This window comes from Plecotus auritus, assembly GCF_963455305.1.
Source record: "Plecotus auritus genome assembly, chromosome: 9".
NCBI classification, from domain to species: Eukaryota; Metazoa; Chordata; class Mammalia; order Chiroptera; family Vespertilionidae; genus Plecotus; species Plecotus auritus.
The window spans coordinates 102,248,498-102,272,987 of NC_137783.1; the positions used below are offsets into that span (position 1 = coordinate 102,248,498).

The 24,490-nt window shown below is 41.1% G+C and overlaps 1 protein-coding gene across 6 annotated transcripts in view; it reads right to left on the reverse strand.

The window, feature by feature from the left end:
- ANKRD42 (ankyrin repeat domain 42) overlaps positions 1-22,829 on the reverse strand; it is a 58,502-nt gene extending 35,673 nt beyond the window's left edge. For 2 of the 6 annotated variants that reach the window (XM_080640420.1, XM_080640422.1), the window contains exons 1-5: positions 21,804-22,828; positions 18,868-19,034; positions 11,087-11,194; positions 6,948-7,067; positions 2,548-2,683 (exon numbers count right to left, since the gene is read on the reverse strand). In XM_080640420.1, coding sequence (XP_080496546.1) covers positions 2,548-2,683; positions 6,948-7,067; positions 11,087-11,194; positions 18,868-19,034; positions 21,804-21,861 — 589 coding nt within the window. In that variant the 5' untranslated portion in view covers positions 21,862-22,828. Of the gene's footprint in view, positions 1-2,547; positions 2,684-6,947; positions 7,068-11,086; positions 11,195-18,867; positions 19,035-21,803 lie in introns of those variants that run through there. The other 4 variants (XM_080640424.1, XM_080640421.1, XM_080640425.1 and 1 more) reach the window with 4 other exon arrangements.
- Between the last annotated feature and the right edge of the window lie 1,661 nt (positions 22,830-24,490).

A 24,490-nucleotide genomic window follows, 5' to 3' on the forward strand; every position in this document is an offset into this window, starting at 1 on the left:
TTTCATGTATTCCCATTTGCTTATTTTTGCTTTTGGTGTCCTTGCTGAAGGAGACATATCCAAAAAAATACCTCTAAGATCAATGTCAAAGAGTTTACTGCCTATGTTTTCTACTAGGTATTAGGTCTTATATTTAAGACTTTAATCAACTAATAACAAACTATCAGAAAGAGAAATTAAGAAAACAATCCCACTTACAATTGCATCAAATGAAATAAAATACCTAGGAATAAGTTTAACCAGGAAGGTAAAAGACCTGTATTCTGAAAACTGTTATGACATTGATGAAGGAAACTGAAGACAACACAAATAAATACCGTGGGACAGGGATTGGAAAGGTTAATATCATTAAATTATCTATATTACCCAAAGTAATCTACAAATTCAATGCAATCCCTATCAAAATACCAATGGCATTTTTCACAGATCTAAAACAAATAATCCTAAAATTTATATGAAACCACAAAAGGCCTCGAATAACCCAAGCAATCTTGAGAAAGAAGAACAAAGTTGGAGGTATCATGCTCCTTGATATCAAACTATAGTACAAAGCCATAGAAATCAAAACAGTATAGTACTGGCACAAAAAAGACAAAGATCAACAGAACAGCAGAGATAAATACACCCACACTTATGTGGTCAATTAATCTATGACAAAGAAGCCAAGAATATACAAGGGGAAAAGGATAATCTCTTCAATAAATGTTGTTGGGAAAACTGGACATATACATGCAAAAAATGAAACTGGACCGCTTTGTTACACCATATACACAAATAAATTTATTTTTAAAATTTTATTCAAAAATTATTTTAAAAAAGAATGAGAGCAAAATAATCATTTACAGATACACAAAAACTGAAAAATTTTATACAATAGACCTTCACTAAATGAACATTAAAGAATATACTTCAGCCCGATCAGTGTGGATCAGTGGTTGAGTGTCGACCTATGAACCAAGAGGTCATGGTTCAATTCCTGGCCAGGGCACATGCCCAAGTTGTGGGCTTGATCACTAGTACGAGGTGTGCAGGAGGCAACCGAGCAATAATTCTATCTCATCATGGATGTTTCTACCTCTCTCTCCCTTTCCTTTCTCTCTCTGAAATCAATAAAAAAATTCTTTTAAAAGAAAGAAGCAAAATGATTACAGATAGCAGTGTAAAGGTGTGGAGATGAGGCCAGAGAGGTAGATAGGTAAGAGCCAAATAATGAAGACCCAGCATGCCAAGGTAAGGAATCAGAGCTCCACAGGGAACTAGGGGATTTTAAGCAGCAAAAGATTGCATCAAACCTGTTCATATAATTCTGCATAGACTTCCCGTTCATTTGTTTGCTAAAAATTCCTTTAAGAAATAATTCAAGTATCATTTTAGTAACTCTCACTCCAATCTCACTGTAACCTACCCCTCTTATGAATTTCTACAGCAGCTCTTAGAAGAAGACACAGTGCCCTAGCTGGTTTGGCTCAGTGGATAGAGCGCCAGCCTCCGGACTGAAGGATCCTGGGTTTGATTCCGCTCAAGGGCACATGCCTGGTTGCAGGCTCGATCCCCAGTAGGGGGCGTGCAGGAGGCAACCAATCAATGATTCTCTCTCATCATTGATGTTTCTACCTCTCTCTCTCCCTCTCCCTTCCTCTCTGAAATCAATAAAAATATATTTTTAAAAAAAGAAGACGAAACAGTGTTTAGAGTATAGATCTCAACTAGCCAGTTGATTGCAGGCTGCACAACTGCAGTTAGCAAATTAACTCATATACACTAGTGTCCACTATTTATACTTTTTAAAAAGTAGTCTGTGGAGACCCTGGCCGGGAAGCTCAGTTGGTTAGAGCATCGTCCCAATACGCCAAGGTTGTGGGTTCAAACTCAGGTCAGAGTACATAAAGAAGCAACCAATGACTGCATAAATAAGTGGAACAACAAATCGATGTTTCTCTCTCTCTCTCTCCCTTCCTGTCTGTCTCTAAAAATCATAAACACATTAAAAAAATAGCCTAACTGGTTTGGCTCAGTGGATAGAGCGTTGGCCTGCGGACTGAAAGGTCCCAGGTTCAATTCCGGTCAAGGGCATGTACTTTGGTTGTGGGCACATCCCCAGTAGGGGGCGTGCAGCAGGCAGCTGATCGATGTTTCTCTCTCATCGATGTTTCTAACTCTCTATCCCTTTCCCTTCCTCTCTGTAAAAAATCAATAAAATATATTTTAAAATAAAAAATAAAGTAGTCTGTGGGACAGAGATGTATAAAGCTAAAAAAATAACTCTAGACAGTAGACGAAGGAAACAACTAGCTAGAAGAGAAAATCCAAGTTTAATTTTGCCAATTTCTCTTTTGCTGATATAGTTCCAGAAAAAGAAATCGGTCCCATGACAGGCACACAATATAGAAGTAATATAAGATTTAAAAAATGTTCATGTTAACATATTTACTACTTACATTTTGTGAGGGACTATTAGCATGATGACAGTTTAAATTTCTTAAAACATGATCAACATTTTAAAAGCTTACATTAATGAAAATCCAAAATATTTGCTTTTGTGGATACCTGGAAGGTTTCCATTGTGGTCCACATCTTCTATGCCACATCCCCATTTAACTAGAAGTTGCAAACAGCCAAGTCGTCCATGAAAAGATGCATAATGTACAGGTTTCCATTCTCTCACATCAGTTATGCTGGGATCCTAGAGGTAACATTCACAAGGACTAAGTTTCTTTCCATTTTGTAGGGGAAACACTAGTGTAGCAGTTTAACTCAACAATTAAGAACTGGAGGTTCTTAAAACTATAAGGCAAATACTAAATATTAAAAAAAATGTACTGAAACCACTGATTTGAGCATACAAGCTAATAACATACTAATGAAATTTTATAAAATAGGCAACCAATCGATGTGTCTCTCTCATATCAATGTTTTTCTCTTTGTCTCTCCTCCTCCTTTCCATTCTCTCTAAAAATCACTAGGAAAAAAAAAATATATCCTTGGATGAGGATTAATAAAAGCAAACAACAAAAAAGAAAGAGTTAATGAAAAAATACTAAGATTTTTTACTTTTTCTCTATAGAAACACCAATTCTTACAATAACGTATTTAGTATAAGTAGTTATTTTATCAGAAGTTTTTTTTTTACAACCATAGGGCAATATTAAAAACAAATATAATAAGTGAAATTTATGGAGATATAAATCACTTTATAAATTACTAGTGGCCCAGTGCACGAATTCATGCACATTGAAAGGAAATTAATTAGAAAAAATATTTTAATATCGCTATTCACCCTTTCTTTATAATAGAAGTATCAACCAAATTCATGACAATGACAGATTGAAACACATGCGTGCGAATGGCACCAGCGAAAGCTTTATATGTATTGTGCATGTGCAAGTTAACTTAGCCTTTTATACATATACAGGCACCAACCCAGCACTGACTGCCATGGGGGCTGTGGATCAGACCCTACTTCTTTCTCCACGACTCTCTCTGGGCCTGATCTGCAGCCCCCTCAGCAGTCAGTGCTGGGTCAAAATTCGTGCACGGCGGGGGAGGGGGTCCCCCTCAGCCTAGCCTGTACCCTCTTCAATTGGGGACCCCTTGGGAGATGTCCGACTGCCGGGTTTAGGCCTGAGGATCGGGCCTAAACGTGGCAGTCAGACATCTCTCTTGCAACCTGGGACTGCTGGCTCCTAACTGCTCACCTGCCTGCCTGCTTGATCACCCCTAACTGCCTCTGCCTGCCTGCCTGATTGCCCCTAACCCCTCTGCCTGCCTGCCTGATCACTGCTAACTGCCCTGCTCTGCTGGCCTGATCTTGCACCCAATGGCCCTCCCCTGCCGGCCTGATCTCACCCCCAACTGCCCTCCGCTGCTGTCCTGATCTCGCCCCTAACTGCTCTCCCCTGCCGGCCAGATCACCACTAACTGCCCTGCCCTGCCAACCTGATCTCGCCTCCAACTGCCCTTCCCTGCAGGCCTGATCTCATCCCCAAATGCCCTCCCCTGCCAGCCTGATCTCGCCCTCAACAGCCCTCCCCTGCCGACTTGATCTCGCCCCCAACTGCCCTCCCCTGCTGGCCTGATTGCCTCTGCCTCGGCCCCCACCACCATGGCTTTGCCTGGAAGGAAGTAGGACATCTGGAAGATGACCAGTCGATCCAGTCTAATTAGCATATTACCTTTTTATTAGTATAGATTATGTAGGATCAGACCCTGCTTCTCTCTCCAGGCCTATCTCCAGGCCTGATCAGAGAGGTGGAGCTGATCAGCAGCCCCCGCAGCTGCTGGCGAGGGAGGGCAGTTAGGGATTGCTTAAATGGGGGGGAGCCTTTTTCAGTGGGAGGAGATGCTCTTGGCAGAAAAAATCCCTATATCTGGACTGATAGCCAGCCATATGCACTATACTACCAAATGGTCATTAAAAAATTGAACCACTTTCTTACACCTTACACCAAATAGCTGTTGCCCTTAAAACCCCTCCTCAGCCCCCACGTTAGGTTCTGCCTTCGCAGTTCACCCAGATTAGGTTCTAATTGGTCGGTTTCTATGCCAGTCAGTTTCAAAAGCTCCGCCACCTAGGCAGCCATTGGCTCCTGGCAGTTCACCCAGATTTGGTTCTGATTGGTCAGTTTCTACACCAGTCAGCATCTCTGGGCCTATCTCCAGGCCTGATCAGAGAGGCGGAGCTGATCAGCAGCCCTCGCAACTGCTGGCAAGGCCTGGAGAGAAAGAGAGGCAAGGGCTGATCAACAGCTGCCACGGAGGCTTGAGGATCAGACCCTGCTTCTCTCTCTGGACCTCTCTCTGGGACTGATCTACAGTCAGTGCTGGATCGCCGTGCCTACAGGACTGACTTCTGGTGTTTGGTTGTCCGTTTGGTCGTTTTGGACGTTACAGACTCTGACTCTTTATAGATAGATAGATAGATATAGAGATAGATAGATAGATAGATAGATAGATAGATAGATAGATAGATAAACTTGCTTAATTAGATCTTCTTTCTAATTTAGCTAAACTTTTCCCAGTCCAGTGAAGCATTCCAACTTCTCTTTCAGGTAATTGTCAGCAACACAGCGGTAAATATCAACATGAAGCAGATTATTATTGTAGATCATGCAGGGAGAATAAAGAGTAAAATATTTAACTATATTAAATAGTTAAATAGTGTTTGACTATATTCTGCGCAGTGAGAAAACCTGAAGTCATTTTCAAGATCCACCATTTCTTTCTTCTTTTCAGTTGGGTCAAGTTTCTAAGCCTTCTAAATCTCCGTTTTCCGGCTAATAAAAAGAAAATAGGGCATGAGTGTGGAGGCGGGGTGGGGGGGGGGGAGTGGCAATGGGAGATAAGGACACATGTAATACCTTAATCAATAAAGAAAAAAAAAAACAATGGGGTGGCACCGAGTCACCGAGTCTCCTATTTACCTACTCCAGGACTTCTGTGAAGGTCAAATGAGATGAGGCATGGGAAAATGCTTCACAGTCATTTTGTTAAAGTGTAAAATGTTTCCACCTTGCTATAAAGCAAGTCATGTTCCTGGGCTGAAGAAACTGTAAGGAGGCTAGTCGCTAGGGAGAGGAAGCCAGGCATTGCTATGTGACGTCATTACCTGGACGGACACTTAGCATATTAGCCTTTTATATATATAGATTATAATAATAAAAAGGCTAAGTGACCAACCATCTGTCCGTCCAACTGGCCAACTGGCTGACTGACCAGCCGGTATATATGTTGCACACTGGCAATTTAAAAATAAACGTTGCACCCTAACCAGTTTGGCTCAGTGGATAGAGCATTGGTCTGCGGACTGAAGGGTCCCAGGTTCAATTCCGGTCAAGGGCATGTACCTGGGTTGTGGGCACATCCCCAGTAGGGGGTGTGCAGGAGGCAGCTGGTCGATGTTTCCCTCTCATTGATGTTTCTAACTCTCTATCCCTCTCCCTTCCTCTCTGTAAAAAATCAATAAAATATATTTTAAAAAAATAAAATATAAATAAATAAATAAATAAATAAATAAATAAATAAACGTTGACTTGTGCATGCGCGGTATTTGTCCCTGTCTGATACTGGCCTCCCACTTAAATTAATTCAAGGACAGTTTCCCATAATGCCAGCATTTGCGATGACTATTAATAAATCACAAAGACAAACTCTAGACAGAGTAGGAATACCTGAACCCGTTTTCAGACACGGTCAGTTATATGTTGCTTTCTCTCAAGTTCGAAGAGTGTGTGACATTAAAGTTGTAAATACTTTATCACAAGGGAAATTAGTCAAGCACTCTGAAAGTGTTTTTACTCTTAATGTGGTTTACAGGGAGGTATTAGAATAAGTTTAATCAATTTTTCAGTCATTGTTTGTATCAATGTTGTTTTTATATCATTTTTGTTGTTTTTATATCATGTCTTTGTTGTTGTTATATTATGTTGTTAGTTTATTTATTAATAAATTTATTAATGTATTTATTAATGTATTTTCATATACATTTTACTAATTTTCTTTCATCTCTGACACTTCTATTATTAAGAAAGGGCAAATAGCGATATTAAAATATTTCTTCTAATTAATTTCCTTTCAATTTGCACGAATCCATGCACCAGGCCACTAGTATGAAGTAAGAGTTATACACAGAAATTCAGAAAGACTTACAATCATTGGTTAACATATGTTTAAAAGCTTCAGAATCTTCCCAGTTAAACTCTGAGCTGATATGAAGAACCCCATAGCCTTTGAAATAGTTTATACTACTAACTGGGTGTTTTGGGGTTTTCTGAAGATTTATCTAAATTATTACTCCTATTCCTAAAGATGGAAAAACTAAAGAGAGAGATCCAATTACTTCCCTAAAGTCATAAAGGATATTTAAAAAGTCAGAAAGAGATAACTGGGCTACCAAATGCTATTTCATTTATATGGTTATACATCCTCACATACTAACAGGAATCCCTCACCACTCCACTCCGGAGCATTATTTGTAAAGTGAAAGAATGTCCATGTGTTGCAGCAAGATGTAAAGGAGTGCAACCACGATCATCTTTAGTTGCCAAATTTGCTCCGTTGATTATAAGAGCCTAAAAATAGAGAAATAAGAATGAGTTTATGTTAAATCATAAATGTAGTTGCAGATTATTTAAAGGCAAGCAATTTATTAACCTAGCTAAATTGCTATGTTCTTACATATGTGCCACAGGCAAAGTGTGAGAAGTTCTTAGCTAATCCAATGAAAATGTTTTGGATCCTTTTTAACACTGCCCAGGAGATATTTATAATACACAATTTCACCATCTGATTTGAGCATGGACATACAATTTATAAAGCACAATTTTCATGAGCACTGATTCATAACCACTAAGTTAAATACTTTAATGTTAAGCTAATAAAACTGAAAATTAAACTTCAAAACAGAATCTTTTATTAACTTGGATTTGGATAGAATAAAAGGATTTCATTATTAAAGTAACTAGTTCTAAGCTCCAAATCAAACTTCTAACTACATCTGAGAAGATCCTACCTGAATTTACAATTGGCCCAGTTTCTGTATATGGGTTACATCATATACAAGTACATCTATCTCCCTATGTAATGTACAGAGTAATTGCTTCAAAAAATTATTAGGGTCCTAGCTGGTTTGGCTCAGTGAATAGAGCATCGGGCTTACGGACTGAAGGTTCCAGGGTTCAATTCCAGTCAAGGGCACATGCCCGGGTTGTGGACTCGATCCCCAGTACGAGGCATGCAGGAAGCAGCCCATCAATGATTCGCTCTCATCATTGATGTTTCTATCTCTCTCCCCCTCTCTCTCCCTCTCTGAAATCAATAAAAATTTATTTTAAAAAAAAAGAGTTTTAGAAAGAATAACCTCTATGATTTTGTCTGATTCACATTAACAAATCAGTTAATAATCATCACAAACCATATAATGAGTGCTTACTATGTTTTAAAAGTCACTACAAAGAATATAAAGACTTATTAACATAGGGAATTAGGGCTTATGGAGAGACAAAGATAATCAACTATACAAAGCTGTCCTTGATAAGCAAGCACTAAACAGTATAGTACAAAAAAGGCATCACACCACCTCTGAGAAGAGGTCACTTTGAGGAAGAGAAGGACAATCAAGGCAGAGGGAATGGCTTGAACTATTGCTTAGAAGGAAAGTATCAAGTAAAGCTTTATTGGAACCTGATAACTCCTAAAGTTACCATTTTCACTTCCTACTTCTCAAATTAATATCTCAACTCCAAATCCACTTGCAAAATGAGTGTCACCCCCACCACTGCAGAGAAATACAGCCAGCCTCACTCTACAGTGAGCTCTTAAGTTCAGTGGCATTTCCTTAAGCTTTATTCCCCTTAGTTTTATCCTGTAACTGACACTCTGCCTAATTCTTAAACTTCTTCCCTCACTTGCACAGCCCTAATGGATCCTGGCTCTACCTCTCAGACTTCCTCCTCCAAATTCCTTACTCTTTTCTCTGCTTTCTCTCATGCCTACTAGTAACATTCTTCAACACTTGAAGAATTCTTCTCTATAGTTTATTATTCCTCAAATCTTTGTCTCCAGCCTCCTTTAAATTGTCTGCACCTTCTGCACCTGAATGACCTACAGACAACTTAAACTCGAAATGTGCCAAATTAAACTCAACCTCTTTCCTCCCAAATCTCCCAGCCTTTCAGATATCCCTATCTATAGTTTCATAATTAGCTATAATTCTGACTCAAAACTTTAACTTCTCACTATACAGTGTCAATGACTGCTTTGGAAGATGTCTTGAATCATTTTCTTTCCCACTGCCACCACCTAATTTCACCCTCTATAGTTAGTGAGTACACAAAAAATCTCTAATTGGTCTTCTTGCCTCCGAACTCTCTTTTCATTCTAGGTAATCCTAAATACATTTCACAAGAATAATTTCCTGAAATATTGCTTTCATTACATCATTCCATGTGCATTTGTACATAAATGTGTGTGTGTGTGTGTGTGTGTGTGTGTGTATACACACACTAGAGGCCCGGTGCATGAAATTCATGCATGGGGTGGGGGGGAGGGTCCCCTCAGCCCAGCCTGCACCCTCTCCAATCTGGGACCCTTTGGGGGATGTCCGACTGCCAGTTTAGGCCCAATCCCAGGCATCCCTCTCACAATCTTAGACCGCTGGCTCCTAATTGCTCACCTGCCTGCCTGCCTGGTCGCCCCTAACTGCCCGCCCCCGCTGGCCTGATCACCCCTTACTACCTCTGCGTGCTGGTCTGATCGCCCCTAAATGCCCTCCCTGCCACCCTGGTCACCCCTAACTGCTCCCCGCTGCTGGCCAGGTCACCCCCAACTGCCCCCTCCCAGCCAGCCTGGTCACTCCTCACTGCCCCCCATGCCGGCCTGGTCACCCCTTACTGCTACCCCTGCTGGCCTGGTCGCCCCCAACTGCCCCCCTCTGCTGGCCTGGTTGCCCCTAACTGCCCCCCCAGCCAGCCTAGTCTGCTGGCCTGGTTGCCCCTAACTGCCCCCCCAGCCAGCCTAGTCACCCCCAACTGCACCCACCGTTGGCCTGGTCGCCCCTAACTGCCCCCCCCCCCCCGCTGGCCTGGTCACCCCACGCAGCCTGCTGTTCAGTCGTTTGGTCGTTCCTCACTAAGCCCCCTGCCGGCCTGGTTGCCCCACGCAGCCTGCTTGTTCAATCGTTTGGTCATCCCTCACTAACCCCCCTGCTGGCCTGGTTGTAGGCAGCCATCTTTGAGGGCATGAGGGTCAATTTGCATATTACTTCATTATTGTATAGGAGGATGTAGTATGTGCATAAAACCTCTTTCCTATATAAATGAAAGTAAGATCTCTATTCTACTTCTCATTTTACAAACTAGCTTATCCAAACTTTGTAACAGTCCACAGAACTAATCATCTACACTCAGTCAAACTTATGTTATAGTATATCCCCTGAACACATCTCATTTTTCCAATTCAGGGACTTCACATAGAATTACAACATAGAGATTAACAGAACAAAGTGTAGGTTCAAATCCTTGCTTTGTCACTTATTTAGCAAGGTACTTAACTCTCTGAATCTGTTTCCTAATCTATAAAAAGTGGAACTCATAAGACTGTTGTATTAAATGAGGTGATGCATGGGAGACTGATTTGACACATTAAAAATGTTCAATAAATGATCATCATTATTTTTATTTGCTCCTGACATATTCCCTACCAATAATGCTTCTTTACTAGTTACCTCTTTAAAATCAACCCATTCCTTTAGGCCTGGCTGAAATTGTATTTCCTCCAGTTATACTTTCTCTATCTCCAGCTAAGTTCTATAATTCTTCTCATCTGTACTTTTCATTAATACCTTAATCATAAAATGTGCCTTGTATTGCATTGTAATGCACTGAGCAGAGCTCTTTTCACTCCAAACAGAATCTCAGGTTTCTTACAGGCAGGGACTGTTTGCTTATGTGATTTTGTATTTCTCCAAATTCTAGTCTATTGTACACTGATTAAATCCAGCTACTCTAATAAATTAGATCCTGTCACATATTAATGTGCTATTCTGGCTAGGAAACACATTAAATAAGGAATTTTAGGCATGGAAAGCTATAAACAAGGTAATCTGTACATGAATGTGACATCCCTTAAAACAATCTAGACAGATAATCAACTACTTTGAAGATAAAAGGGTCTCTTCTCATATATCATTTGCTTAAGTGGATAGTTGATACCAAAATATCTAAGACATGGAATCCAGTAAGTTCTTTTTTGTAAAATATATTTTATTGGTTTTTTTTACAGAGAGGAAGGGAGAGGGATAGAGAGTTAGAAACATCGATGAGAGAGAAACATCGATCAGCTGCCTCCTGCACACCCCCTACTGGGGATGTGCCCACAACCAAGGTACATGCCCTTGACCGGAATCGAACCTGGGACCCTTCAGTCCGCAAGCCAACACTCTATCCACTGAGCCAAACCGGTTAAGGCTAATAAGTTCTTATTTAAAAGTAAATCTATAGGATCAAATTATTAGAATAAAAGCAACAGCTTAACAGAACTATGCTAAAGTAAACTTATTGAATTTTTTAAAAATAAACAAAATTATTTTTACCTGCATACAAGCATCTTGACCCCTGATTGCAGCTATGTGAGCTGCTGTCCAGCCTCTCATAGTTGCTTGTGTTATATCAGCTCCGTGCCAGAGGAGCCAATGAAGACACTAAGTTAAGAAAATAACCATGTTAATAAGTGATAAGATAGATGTTTTAAACATTTTTATATCTTTTAAATTTATTTTTTTTATGTTATCCCCCTTTTATTTTTAGGTCTTTTAAAAGTATCGTTCAATAAAGTTATTCCATTTTCTACACAAAGGTCTCATAGATTCTTTTTTTATCCCTTTGGGTTCTTTTAAATTTAGTCTGTCATCAAGAAATACTACAACCTGAGAAATATTATAAATGAATGAGGGAGCCAGGTATAAGCACAAGCACAATGACAGGATACCAACATCAGGCCTTAGTGTTGGGTAAACAATAGCAGTAGGAACTGTGACAAACTGGAGATGCCATTCCTTGTCAATAAGGTGCAGATGCCACTCAATTCCAGCCAGTTGTTGTTGTGACTAAAATGCTGATCCAAATCTTATGTTTGACCAGTACTGTACAAGCCAAACAAAAAACATACATGTGTTGGAGAAATAATTGTAATAATCTGAATAAAGATTTAATTAAAATAAAAAAAAAGAATGTGGCAAATGGTAAAAAAAAAAAAAAAAAAAAAAAAAAAACCTACATGTGAGCCAAATTCACTTAAGGGCTACTAGTTTGCAACCTCTACCATAGATTTTATTTTTTGGTTTGTTGTGTTTTTTTACATAGATTTTGAATGCGTCAAGAAACTTCTGTATCAAGGCAAACTTTGTTATTCTGATGATATTCTCTAAAAAGAGGTTTATATAAAAAGGGGGGTGGTGGGAATCAAATATATCTTCATTTAAGATTTATAAAAATTACCCTAAGGCTCATTATAATAAAGTAATTAGAGGTCTGTGCCACATATAGTATTACTGTCATTATATGTTCATGTTTATACTCTACCTTCAAGAAGTTTCTTTTTTTTTAAATTGACTATCATTGGAATCACAGTCCTATCATTTGTTGAAAGCTTACCATAAGGTATCATTTGCCTGTCACAGGGATTAGTGGCCAGTAATATATATTTTTAAAAGTTCAACTTCACTAATAATCACTGTAAATAATTCACTTATTCAACAAATATTTGCGTGTATACTACTATGTACTAACACTGTTTAGATACTGGAATAAAACCATTATAAACATTCATGTACAGGTTTAATTGTTCTAGGTAAATACTATGTAGAAGCAAGATTGCTAGAACACAGATAAGTATATTCAACTTTATAAGATACTGCCAAACTGTTTTCCAAAGTGGCTGTATCATTTTATACTTCTACCAGCAATGTATGAGAGTTCTAGTTATTACATATCCTTGCCAATACTTTATATCGTCATTTCTTGAGTTATCTGTAGGGGGTTGTTTTTTTTCAGTCATTATAATATGTGTGTAGTAGCATCTTTTGTGGTTTTAACTTGTATTTCCCTAATGCTTAATGATGATGAATATCTTTTCATGTGTTCAATTGCCATCCATATTATCTTTCAGTAAGTGTCTATTGAAGTTATTTGCCGTTTTTTTTATTGTGTTTTTTTTTTCTTTTCTCACTACTGAGTTGTGAGTCTCTTATTCTGGTTGCAAGTTCAGATACATGATTTGCAGAGATTTTTTTCCTATGCTTTCTTCTAGAAGTTTTATAAGGTTAAGTTTCAAATTTGCCTATAATCTGTTTTGAGTACATTTTTCTATATGGTGCCAGGTATGAGTCAAATTTTGTTCTTTTTACATATGAATGTTCAATTATGCCAGCACCATTTAATGAAATTAATGTCTTCTCTCCATTAGATTACATGTTCACCCTTATCAAAAAGCAATGCACAAATAAGCAGGAATTCAGAAATGGATAAATAAGGAGCTTGGAAAATCCTCCCTGAGAAGCAATGATAAAACTAGACAAAGTTGTCAAAAACTACAATTTAAAGACTGGAAATTGACCAAAGGCATATAATAAAATGAGAAGCATATATATGAGAAAAATCTACTGGATCTTAGTAAGAACAGGAGACTGAGACTATAGCTTCGCCTACCCCGCTGCATGGTGCAGAGATCTACTAGGTGGACGGCTCCACTGCTCTGCTGGAGGGGCTGACTTTATTAGAGCTGAACACATAAAATTCCATGCCCAGATACATTGTCAAAAACAATTCTGCTCCTCAGAACAATCCAAGAAAGCCAACATCAGAGCTAGCCTAAAGTCATGATACTGGTTGGAGCATGCACAAAACTAAAGACTATCCAGAAAATTAATAGGAAATTCCAAAAAATGAGATGGCCAAAGTGATCCTTACTACTATTCCATTTATCCCTTGAGATCTAAAAGGCTGTGTGCATGTACAAGAATGCTCAGACCCAGAAAAGACTGGAGAGGGACTAAGTTGGTAAGATATCCCTGGCTAAACATGAGGCCTTGCAAACATATTTTTTAAAAAAGATGTCAGGCTGGCTTGTAAGCTGCTTGAATTTCTCCATACATACCCATCAGTAAAAGATTAAATCCTTACGGTATTTAAGCACATGCTCTCATAAGTCACTGGCTGACCACTAAACTATGCAGGCCCAGGGGTGAACCCTGGGGAGCCAGGCTTAAAAATAAAAACAAGAATTAAAAGTGGGAACAACTGAGCAGTGGCCACACACTATTAGGAAAACAGACTCCACATAATTAGTCTAGGCAAGTAAATAAACACACAGGAACAACCATGCCTGGGTAGGGGTGAAGGAGTAGGATCAGACTCCAGTGCCATAATATATCATCTAAAATGTCTAGTTTTCAAAATGTCCAAATATGTTGGGAGATGAGATTGGAGATATGTCTACTGTATTAAATAGCTTGAACTTTATCCTATAGGATAGGAGTTAAGTAATATCAGATTTTAGTTTTAGAGTGGTAACTTTATATACAGAATATGAACTAGAGATAGACAAGACAAAAATCAAGAAAATCTATTAGATCTAAGGCAGTGGCTATGTGGATGAAGAGTACAAATTTGAAAGTCAAAGATGGAAGAGAATCAAAGGACCTAGTGATCAGTTTCTACTGTATCAATGTGCACCACGTAGGGCACCTTCAACTAGACAAATGTCGAGGATGTGTACTGTTCTGTAAAAAATTGAGACAACTCGGAGAAACCAAGATGGCGGCATAGGTAAGCACCTAAACTGCTGCCTCGCACAACAATTTCAAAACTACAACTAAAAGACAGAACGGACACTATCCAGAACCACAGGAAAGCTGGCTGAGTGAAAATTCTACAACTAGAAGGAAAGAGAAAAACTCACAGAGAACTGGAGGTACGGCAAAGGGTCTTTGTGCGCACAGAGAGGAAGGGTGGCTGAGAGCCTGGCTGACTTTCTCTGGCGGAAGGGGGAAGGAAGCCCCCGACCACACTGAACCTCAGTTCTGACTGCACTGAACCCCAGTTCCAGGCGAGCCTCTGGGGACCCACGCTCTTACGGGGGGGAGTCTGGACTCTCGGGCAGAGACTCGGGAGCCGGGGAAGGCAGAAGTCTGAAGGAGCACGCGTGCCAGTGCGCACAAAGGCTGCGGAGGTTGCCACAGGCTTTCCCTAGTGGAAGGGAGTCGGAGGCTCCTGACTGCACTGGGCCCCAGTTCTAACTGCACTGAACCCCAGTTCCAGGCGAGCCCCTGGGGAGCCACGCTCTTGTGGGGGGAGTCTGGACTCTCGGGCGGAGACTCGGGAGCTGGGGAAGGCAGAGGTCTACGAGTGCGCGCAAGGGCAAGGCTAACGGGAAGCCAAGACTGTCTGCTCCACCCTGAGACTCCACCCCATCCAAGCTGAGCACAGAGGCTATTGCAATTTGGCAAGTCTAATCTTATAAGGCTGTCTCCAGCACCGAACTTCTCCCAGCATAGACACAGCTGATCCTTACAGCCAACTGGCCTGGAGGTCAATTCCTCCCAGTGATACCAACAACAATCAAGATTTCATTACAACAAGGCTGTATACACAGTCCACAAAGGGGTGCACCAAGAGTGTCCACCCCAGGTTAACTGGGGAGGCCGACCCACTGGGCCATAAGAAACCTAGCACACAAATTTACCCTACCAACTCAGGGAAGCAGTGAAAATGCGGTATCAAAGAAACAGATCACAAACGAAAGAAATGGAGGAAAACAAACGACTGGATATAGAATTCAAAACCACGGTTATAAGGCTTTTCAAGAATATCCTAGAAAAGGCCGATAAATATAACGAGACCCTCGAAGATATGAAAAAGGACCAACTAGAAATTAAACATACACTGACTGAAATAAAAAATATTATACAGAGACCCAAAAACAGACTAGAGGAACGCAAGAATCAAGTCAAAGAATTGAAATACAAAGAAGCAAAAAACACTCCACCGAAAAAGCAAAAAGCAAAAAAAAAAATCCAAAAAGTTGAAGATAGTGTAAGAAGACTCTGGGACAACTTCAAGCGTACCAACATCAGAATTATGGGGGTGCCAGAAGAAGAGAGAGAGCAAGATACTGAAAACCTATTTGAAGAAATAATGACTGAAAACTTCCCCCACCTGGTGAAAGAAATAGACTTACAAGTCCAGGAAGTGCACAGAACCCCAAACAAAAGGAATCCAAAGAGGACCACACCAAGACACATCATAATTAAAAGGCCAAGAGCAAAAGACAAAGAGAGAATATTAAAAGCAGCAAGAGAAAAACAGTTAATTACCTACAAGGGAGCACCCATACGACTGTCAGCTGATTTCTCAACAGAAACTATGCAGGCCAGATGGGAGTGGCAAGAAATTTTCAATGTGATGAATAGCAAGAACCTACAACCAAGATTACTCTACCCAGCAAAGCTATTATTCAGAATTGAAGGGCAGATAAAGAGCTTCATAGATAAGAAAAAGCTAAAGGAGTTCATCACCACCAAACCAGTATTATATGAAATGCTGAAAGGTATTCTTAAAGAAGAGGAAGAAGAAAAAAGTAAAGATAAAAATTATGAACAACAAATACATATCTATCAACAAGTGAACCTAAAAATCAAGTGAATTAAAAACCTGAGGAACAGAATAATCTGGTGAATATAATAGAATCAGGGGCATAGAAAGGGAGTGGACTGATAATTCTCAGGGGGAAAGGGGTATGGGGGGTTCAGGAAGAGACTGGACAAAAATCATACACCTATTGATGAGGATAGTGGGGGGGGGGAGGTAAGGGCAGAAGGTGGGGTGGGAACCGAGTGGAGGGGAGCTATGGGGGGAAAAAGGAGAAACAATTGTAATAATCTGAATAAAGATTTATTTAAAAAAAAATTGAGACAACTCAAGCAGACATTTCAAAATAGGTCACATTTGGTGCTTCTCAGATTTCTGAGGAAATTAATTGCTTTGTATTGTATATTACAATGATCACCAACTGACAATATTGTTTTATAATAATTCTGTGGGGTTTTTTTCCTGAGGTTGTTATTAAAGAAATACTTTAGGTGGTGAAAAAGAAATTTTAAAAAAACTAAGAAAGGGATAGAAAAGAATAATAGCTTAGTTTTACAGAAACTGAATTTGAAATGCTAGTCAGATATGCATGAGCTGTTGATCAAGCATGATATATAAGCCAGAATTAAGGAGAGGAAGCAAAACCATGCATTTTATGTAGACACTGGAGGCCCAGTGCACCAATTCATACACCGGTGGGGTCCCTCAGCCTGGCCTGCACCCTCTCACAATCTGGGATTCCTCAGGGATGTAGTAGTGCACTAAGCAGCAGGTGCCAGGGAGGAGCCTGAGCCCAGGGTGGGCACCGCACCACTCCTGCTCATCCCAACCCCACTGTGCCTGCCGCTGCCGCCACTTGGTAGTGCTACCACAAAAACAGGAGAGGCTCGTGCCACTGCAGCTATGCTTGCCAGCTGTGAGCCTGGTGTCTGGCACCTGTAGGTCAGCTGAGCGGCGCTCCCGCTGTGGGAGTGCACTGACCACCAGGGGACAGCCCCTGCATTGAGCGTTTTCCCTCTGGTGGTCAGTGCACCTCAGAGCAACTAGTCAACAGGTCATTCAGTCGCTTAGGCTTTTATGTATGTAGATGATAAAGCCAATGAAGTCTAAAAAACTGCCTGGAGAGAAAAGGCAGAATCATACAAATACCTATCTTTATAGAATAGGCACGGGAGGTTAACCAAAGAAGCCTAAATGAGAGTAATCAGAGAAGCTGAAAAGGTACCAGGAAATAGATTAAATAAATGGTATATAAAAAAAGTCCTATTCTATTGGAATATGGCAGAGTAAAATCAGTATTTCATCTCTTCAAAATCATCCAAAAAAAGAAAGGAAGAAAAACAGGGAGAAAACCCCCTTTGATGGAAGTAGAAGACATCTGAAACTCAAACCACAAAAACAGATGGGAAAGTTGCCAAATTAGAGATCAAAGAGGGATGTGGGAGGAAACAGCAGAGAAAATCCCCACCCAGGGCTGTATGTGCAGAAAGATCCATCAAGGCACATTTCTCCCAGCTGAGAGGAAGTCACTAAAAGGCCAAAGGGAAATTCTTGTTTACAACAGTTCCAGCGGGGCACACAAACTGGTGGAGAGAGATTCTCCAAACAAGATTTGGTTCCAAGAAGCAGAGAAGCCCAGACAAACAAGAAATCACACAGAGAAGCCATATTCATAGAAAGCAGTCTCTGCTGGTGTAGCAGGGAAAAGGTCTGCATAGTGAATAGACCCACTGCAGTCCACAGGCTGGGGAAATGTAGTAGCTAAAATAAGCTCTCCACACACAGCCTTGAATCATGAGAAAAATTTTAGTTGGCTTTGTATCCAGTCCAAGAATAAGAAGTTTTGCATTAAAAAATTCATTAAGAATGCTTGTACTAGCTAAAAATTGAAACCAACTAAATATCCATCAGTTGAAAAATGAATAAATTCTGATATTAGTGTAAGAATAGACTATTAAAATATGGCTGAAATAAACTAGCGTACATATATTTAATTACATGTATCAAGCTGCAGAATGATACATATGTCATTTATATAAAATATGTCATTTAGAGCAATGATATAATCATATGCAATAATAGCATAAAATATAGATAGGGATAATAAATAGCAAATTCAGGGTAATAGTTGTCTCTGGATTTGGAAGAAGAGAAATAGTGCCTGGAGGGGTGCTCAGGGATTTCAAATGTATCTATAATATTCCATTTGTTTTCTAAAAATCTGAAGCAACTATAGCAAAAAAAAATTAGGATTTAAGAGAACTAGGTATTCATTCTGTTATCCTAAGTTACCCTTTATGCTTTCCTTTGGAATCCAGCTACCACACGGTGAGGAAGTACAAACTAGCAAGGTTGAGAATCTTCACAAATAGGCCCACAAAGAAAAACTAAGGTGCCTAGAGCCAGCATATACCAGACAGCTGTGTGAACAAGCCTTCAGAAGGATCCAACCCCAGCTTTTCAATCTGTAGCTGAAGCCCCAGACATCATGGAGCAGAAACAAGCTATGTCTGAGATCCAAACTCCTCGTTCAGTCCTGAGCGTAAATAAATGGTTATTTTATGCCACCAACTTTTGGGATAATTTGTTACAAAGCCATTGTAAGTAAACAAAACACCTAATAATAGACTGAATTAAAAAATAAATTATTTGCAATGCCTCAGTCCTGTTTGCTAAATTTATAAAACTGCTAACAGTTGTAAACTTATCCCAGTTTTATTTAGCTTACCTCCAAACTTCCCGAATGTGCTGCCCAATGTAAAGGGGTAAATTTATGGAGAATGTCAACTTCATTAATGCTGACTCCACCTTCTACTATTTCTGAAAGCTGCTTTACATCTCCAGCACGTACTGCATCATGTATGCTACTAAAATGCACCTTCTTTCTGGCACCTACTGAAAAATCAAATTGCTTAAAATATATTACAATGCCAAAAAATAGAAAAAGACTAAAGCAATAAGACAAAAGAAAGCACAAAATCACTTTGACTTTCCAAATAATTTAATACAAAGATGTTTATGATTAACATCTTCTTAATCAGACTTCCATTTCAGTTCTAATGTCTAAAAAGCATGGAAGTATCATTCCCTTATACACAGGAGAAAACAAACTGAAAACCAATAACTTTTCTTAGACTGATCAGAGAACTGAAGTCTCAGCAAACCACCACCCTGAATCTGGAAAGACAGGCAAATACAGAGAAATACAGTTAAGCTCAGTTCACCTAGAGCAGAAGCCACGGGAGCAACGAAGAACCAGAAGCACTGAAATGGGGAATCATTGAGGGATTTTAAACAGAAGACTAATAATGATCAGATTTGTAATGCTGGATTTATGGGACTGGCTGCAGGTGAGGGGAATTCATTGGGGAGCAAAAATGCAGTAACAGAGATTCAGGGAGGCTATGTCAGAAAATAGCTATGTAGTCTACAGCAGAAAGACTGAGATCCTCAACCCAGAGAATGGCTTTGGAAACAGAATATTCAACAAATATTATAAAAACAAGTTGAACTGAATTTGGATGTAATAGTGGACAAAATAAGGAGAGTATTGGGATAACTTCAAGGAGTCTGGCTTAGTTCTCTGAGTGGTGTGGCACAATTGAGACAGTGAACACTAGAGGACAGAAAGGCCATGTGGATACAAAATTATTTTATTTTTGAATTTTTAAAATATATTTTTATTGATTTCAGAGAGGGAGAGAAACATCAATGATGAGAATTATTGATCAGCTGCCTCCTGCATGTCCCCTACTGGGAATCGAGCCTGCAACCTAGGCATGTGCCCTTGACCAAAATCAAACCAGGGACCCTTCAGTATGAGGGCCGACACTCAATCCACTGAGCCAAACAGGCTAGGGCTATTTTTTTTTGTTTTAATCTTCACCCAAGGATATGTTTTTATTGATTTTAGAAAGAAAGGAAGGGCGGTGAGAGAAATAAGCATCAGTTGCCTCCTACACATGCCTGGACCAGGGATCAAAACCAAAACCTAGCTATGTGTCCTGAAAGGGAATCAAACCAGCAACCTTTTGGTGTAGAGTAAGCATGTCAAACTCGCGACCCCCGGGCCACATGCAGCCCACAATGAATATTTTTGCAGTCCAGCCAATATATCAGTATGCAAGAAACGTTTTAATAAAACTTTTATAACTTAATTTTTGCAATACCCTATTATACATAACTAGAGGCCTGGTGCACGAAATTCGTGCACAGGTAGGGTCCCTAGGCAGCTGGCCATCAGGGACCTTCCTTCGCTCTGTGCCGCCTCCTGGTGGTCAGCGCACATCATAGCAAGTGATAGAACTCCCAGGTTCCCGGTGGAACTCCTGGGGGGACACCTTGCATATTAGCCTTTTATACACATAGATTATTAATAATGAACTAATGACTACTATAATCGTTGCATTCATTTCCCTTACGTGCCTTACGCACAGGTGCACCATTTCTCTCTACTAATACTAGCAGCGAATATTTTTAATCTTGCCACATCATTAGTCTTGTACTGATTTGTTTGGTGTGCGCAACAGGAAATATTTCACTTTCGGAGAACAAGAAAAATAGGTTTATTTACGTTATGCTTATTAATTTGTGCAGTTATTCAGTGTCTGATAAGTCAATGTTCAAGAAAAAAGTATTTTTATTAAAATGTTCTATTACTTTATGTTAACGATTACTCATTTATTTCAGCCCTTTGTATTCAGCATCAAAATAAACCTATGTTTCTATGAAAATTGAAGCTTTTGTTTTTTTGTGGCCCACATAAACTTAAACCTTGTTAGCTGTTGAGTTTGACATGCTTGGTGTAGAGGATGATGCTCCAACTAACTGTACCACCCAGCCAGGGCCAACATTACACTGTAGACATGTTGATTTTAAGGTGCTCAGGATGAGTTCCAGAAGGGACTTCTACATGAGTCTGCAGCTCAGAGGAGATATCTGGAGTTCAGATCTCAGTAGTAGATGTGTCCAGCATTAGGTAGGTTTTTCTGATACCCGTAAACTGGAACTAATGGCACTCTACTCCTCTTTATAATATTCATCACACTAGTCATTATTTGCTCAGTACTTATCTTCCCCAGTAGAAGGTAAGGAATATGCCTGTCTTCTTAATATCCTTAACAGAACACATATTAAGCACTCAATAAATATTTACTGGATGGTTGAATGAATAACATAGATTTCCTCAGTAGGGCTAAAGTCATAGTACATAACATAAAACGATGGCACTGGAGGGGGGCATTGAGGGGAAGGGAGAAGCAACATTTAAGGAGAGGATGGAAGAAAAGTCAGCCAAGAAAAGGGAGAGTCAACAGAATGGGAAGAGGAAAACGAGGTAAGTCTAATGTCATCTCCACAGGGTCAAATGCTTCAGAGAAGTCAAGTAAGAACTTAAAAGGGTTCATAAGATTTAACAAGCTTGGTCATCATTGGGCGAGAAGTTTCGGGAATGTGCAGATGGAAAGAAAGGGAGTAAAGCTAAAATGAGGAAGGTTGGGGGAAAGGGGAACAGCTTTGGGACCTACTGAAAACAGGTCACTTAGGTGGAGAGAGGAGTGACAGCTGAGAAAGGGAACGGCCAGAAAAGATAAGGCTGATGTGGGCAGAAGTGAGAGAGAGAGCGTGGCAGAGATGAGGGTCATCGAAGTCATTAACCTGACTCACACGGGGTTGCAGACTCCGTGAAGGAAGCGGAGGGGCCTGAAGGGGGCACCCCGGGCATGGTGCAATCCCACGGATGCCGAGGAGGAGACGAATCCTGGCCCCGGCTGCTGCGGCGGTCTTCACTCGCTATCCCCCATGAGCCACTGCAGCGGCCGTCTTCGTCCTCCCTGGCTCTCTCCCAGGAGCCCCTGCCGCGGGAACCTCCGTCCGCACTTTCTCTCTCCCAGAAGCCCCTGAGGCGGTGGCTGTAGTCTTGGCCGCCGCTCACCCCGGAGGAGTCGCTGGCCGCGTAGCCGCGGTCTTCACTCACTCCTTCCCAGGAACTACTGAAGCTGGTGCCGTCATCCACATTCCCTCCTTCCCAAGAGCCACTGAGGCGGCGGCGTAGCTCGTCGCTGCCCCTCTCCCCGGAGTCGCTGGTTCCAGAGCCGCGGGCTTCTCCGACTCCCTCCCAAGTACCCCCGAGGCGGAGGCTGCGGTCTTCTCCGACGGCTCCCCCGGAGTCACTGCCCTGGGCGCCGCCGACCTGACAGAGACTGGCGTCGGTGCTGGGAAAGCCGCGGTCTCCCCTCACACTCTCCCAAGAGCTGCTGTGACCGTGGCCACCGTCTCCCCTAACTGTCTCCTGAGAACCACCGCGGCGGCGGCCCAGGTCTTCACGGACCCTTCTCGGGTCCCTGCCGGAGAGGCCCCCGTCCTCTCTCACTCTTCCCGCAGAGACGCTGCAGTGGCGGTCGTCCTCTTTGCGGATTGTTTCCGTGTCTTCGCTGAGACGAAACTCCTGGTCTTCACTCCTTTCCTCAAACTGGCCGCCGCGGTGACTGGGTCGGTTGTCTATCCTCCACACGAGAGGGCCGGCGCGGCGGCCGCCGTCTTCGGCTGTGTCTCCCCGGGAGTCGCTGAGGCGGCGGCCGCCGTCGATGGGGACCCTCTCCTTGAAGGAGCTTTCCAGCGTCCCGACTCAGGCCGCCTGGTGGGAGCGGTAGAGGAGACGTCGCCTTGGAAACGAATAAACTTCCGGCTTCCGGCATGATAGGGTCATTTCCTGTTCCTTGCGGCTTTGCGTCACTTCCGGCTTCCCTCCCTTCACCCTTTGCAAGGCTTGGCCTGCAGACGAATCGGATGGTGGTAGAGACCGGTTTTCGGTGAAGTTCCGCTCGGTCCCACACCCAGCCTTATCTGGCCCCGTCTCTGTAACTGCTGGCGTGGTTCGCGGCCTCCACGGCCCCGCGCTCAGGTGGAGGCCCCAGGACTGCCGTCTGCGTAGGTGACCTGTATGGCTCTTGCCGGGCGGGGCCTCTCGTCCTTGGCAAACCAAGTATAATTTTTTTCAGTGCAGGTTGGAATGTTGAAGAAAAGCTCTTCTTCACCCTAACTTCTCACAAATATGGAAAAAGACCTAACGGAGAAGTTAGCAGCTGCAGCCGGTGTCATTATTGAGTGCTTACTAGTGCCCGGCCCTTTGATAATCGCTCGCTTGGTACTTAATTCTCACAATAATTTGGTAAGGTAGGTGGTATACCTATTTTACAGGTGAGGAGATCGAAGGTGTCAGTATTTTGCTAAGGCCAAACATCAGGTAAGTTGTAGAGCCAGTGTAAAAATACAGGTCATTAGTCAAAAAATTGCTTCCGGTTTTCTGACTTCAAATCCAAGATTCCTTTCACTGTAAAATATTTACTTTCAACAGTTTAGCCCTGATCTTTTTCTCCAGTCCTATTGCTTAACGTGCATTCTTCCATTCACTATTTATTGTAAAAGTATGGCTCAAATGTATGGAAATGTACAACAGCTGAGAGTACAGAAATTAAAGTTATCTGCCCTCCAAGGGCATCACCCAGCTTGATTCCCCTCACCCTGTTTTTTTTTTCCATCGTTATTGCTTTGCCACAGGGTTTGTTGTTGTTATTGTTACCTTGTTTTGTTTTTTTAGCCACAAAACTTTTTAAATTTTATTTTTCAATTACATTCATTATTATTTTGTATTAGTTTCAGTTGTACAGCATGGTGGTAGACAATCATATATTTTACAAAGCAATCCCCCTGATATTTCAAGTGTCCACCTGACACCATACATACTTATTACAGTATTATTGACTATATTCCTTATGCTGTGTTTAACATCCCTGTAACTATTTTGTGACTACCAATTTGTACTAAATCCTTCACCTTTTTCACTCAGTCCCTCTACTCCCTGACCTGTGCCTCACCACAGGTTTTGTGCTGTGAACACATTTAGGAAATTCCCCTGACCCCATTTTTACTCTCTTGAAATATGGTAAATTGCCTTTTTTTAAAATTCCATACCCTCTTGTAATATTAATAACTGCCATTTGTTGAGTTCATATGAGTATGGCACTCTACTAAGTGCTTCATATTTGTTCTTTAATCCTTAGTATAACCTATCAGCATAGTATTACTATTGCCTTTTACAAATAAAGTGCAAAGTTAATTGCCTGAGGATACACAGCTCATAAGTAATAAGTACCTGAATTGGGGTTTCTACCTAGATCTTTGATTTTGCTGCACATATTCCTCAAAGTCTCCGAATTCCCACAATCTTTATATCAAACACATCAATTGTATTATAATTACCTGTTTAACAGTTAATCCTTACCCCTACCCCTCAAGGACTCTGAGCTTCTGGAAGGTAGAGACTGTTGTTTCATTATTCATCTTGGAGTTCC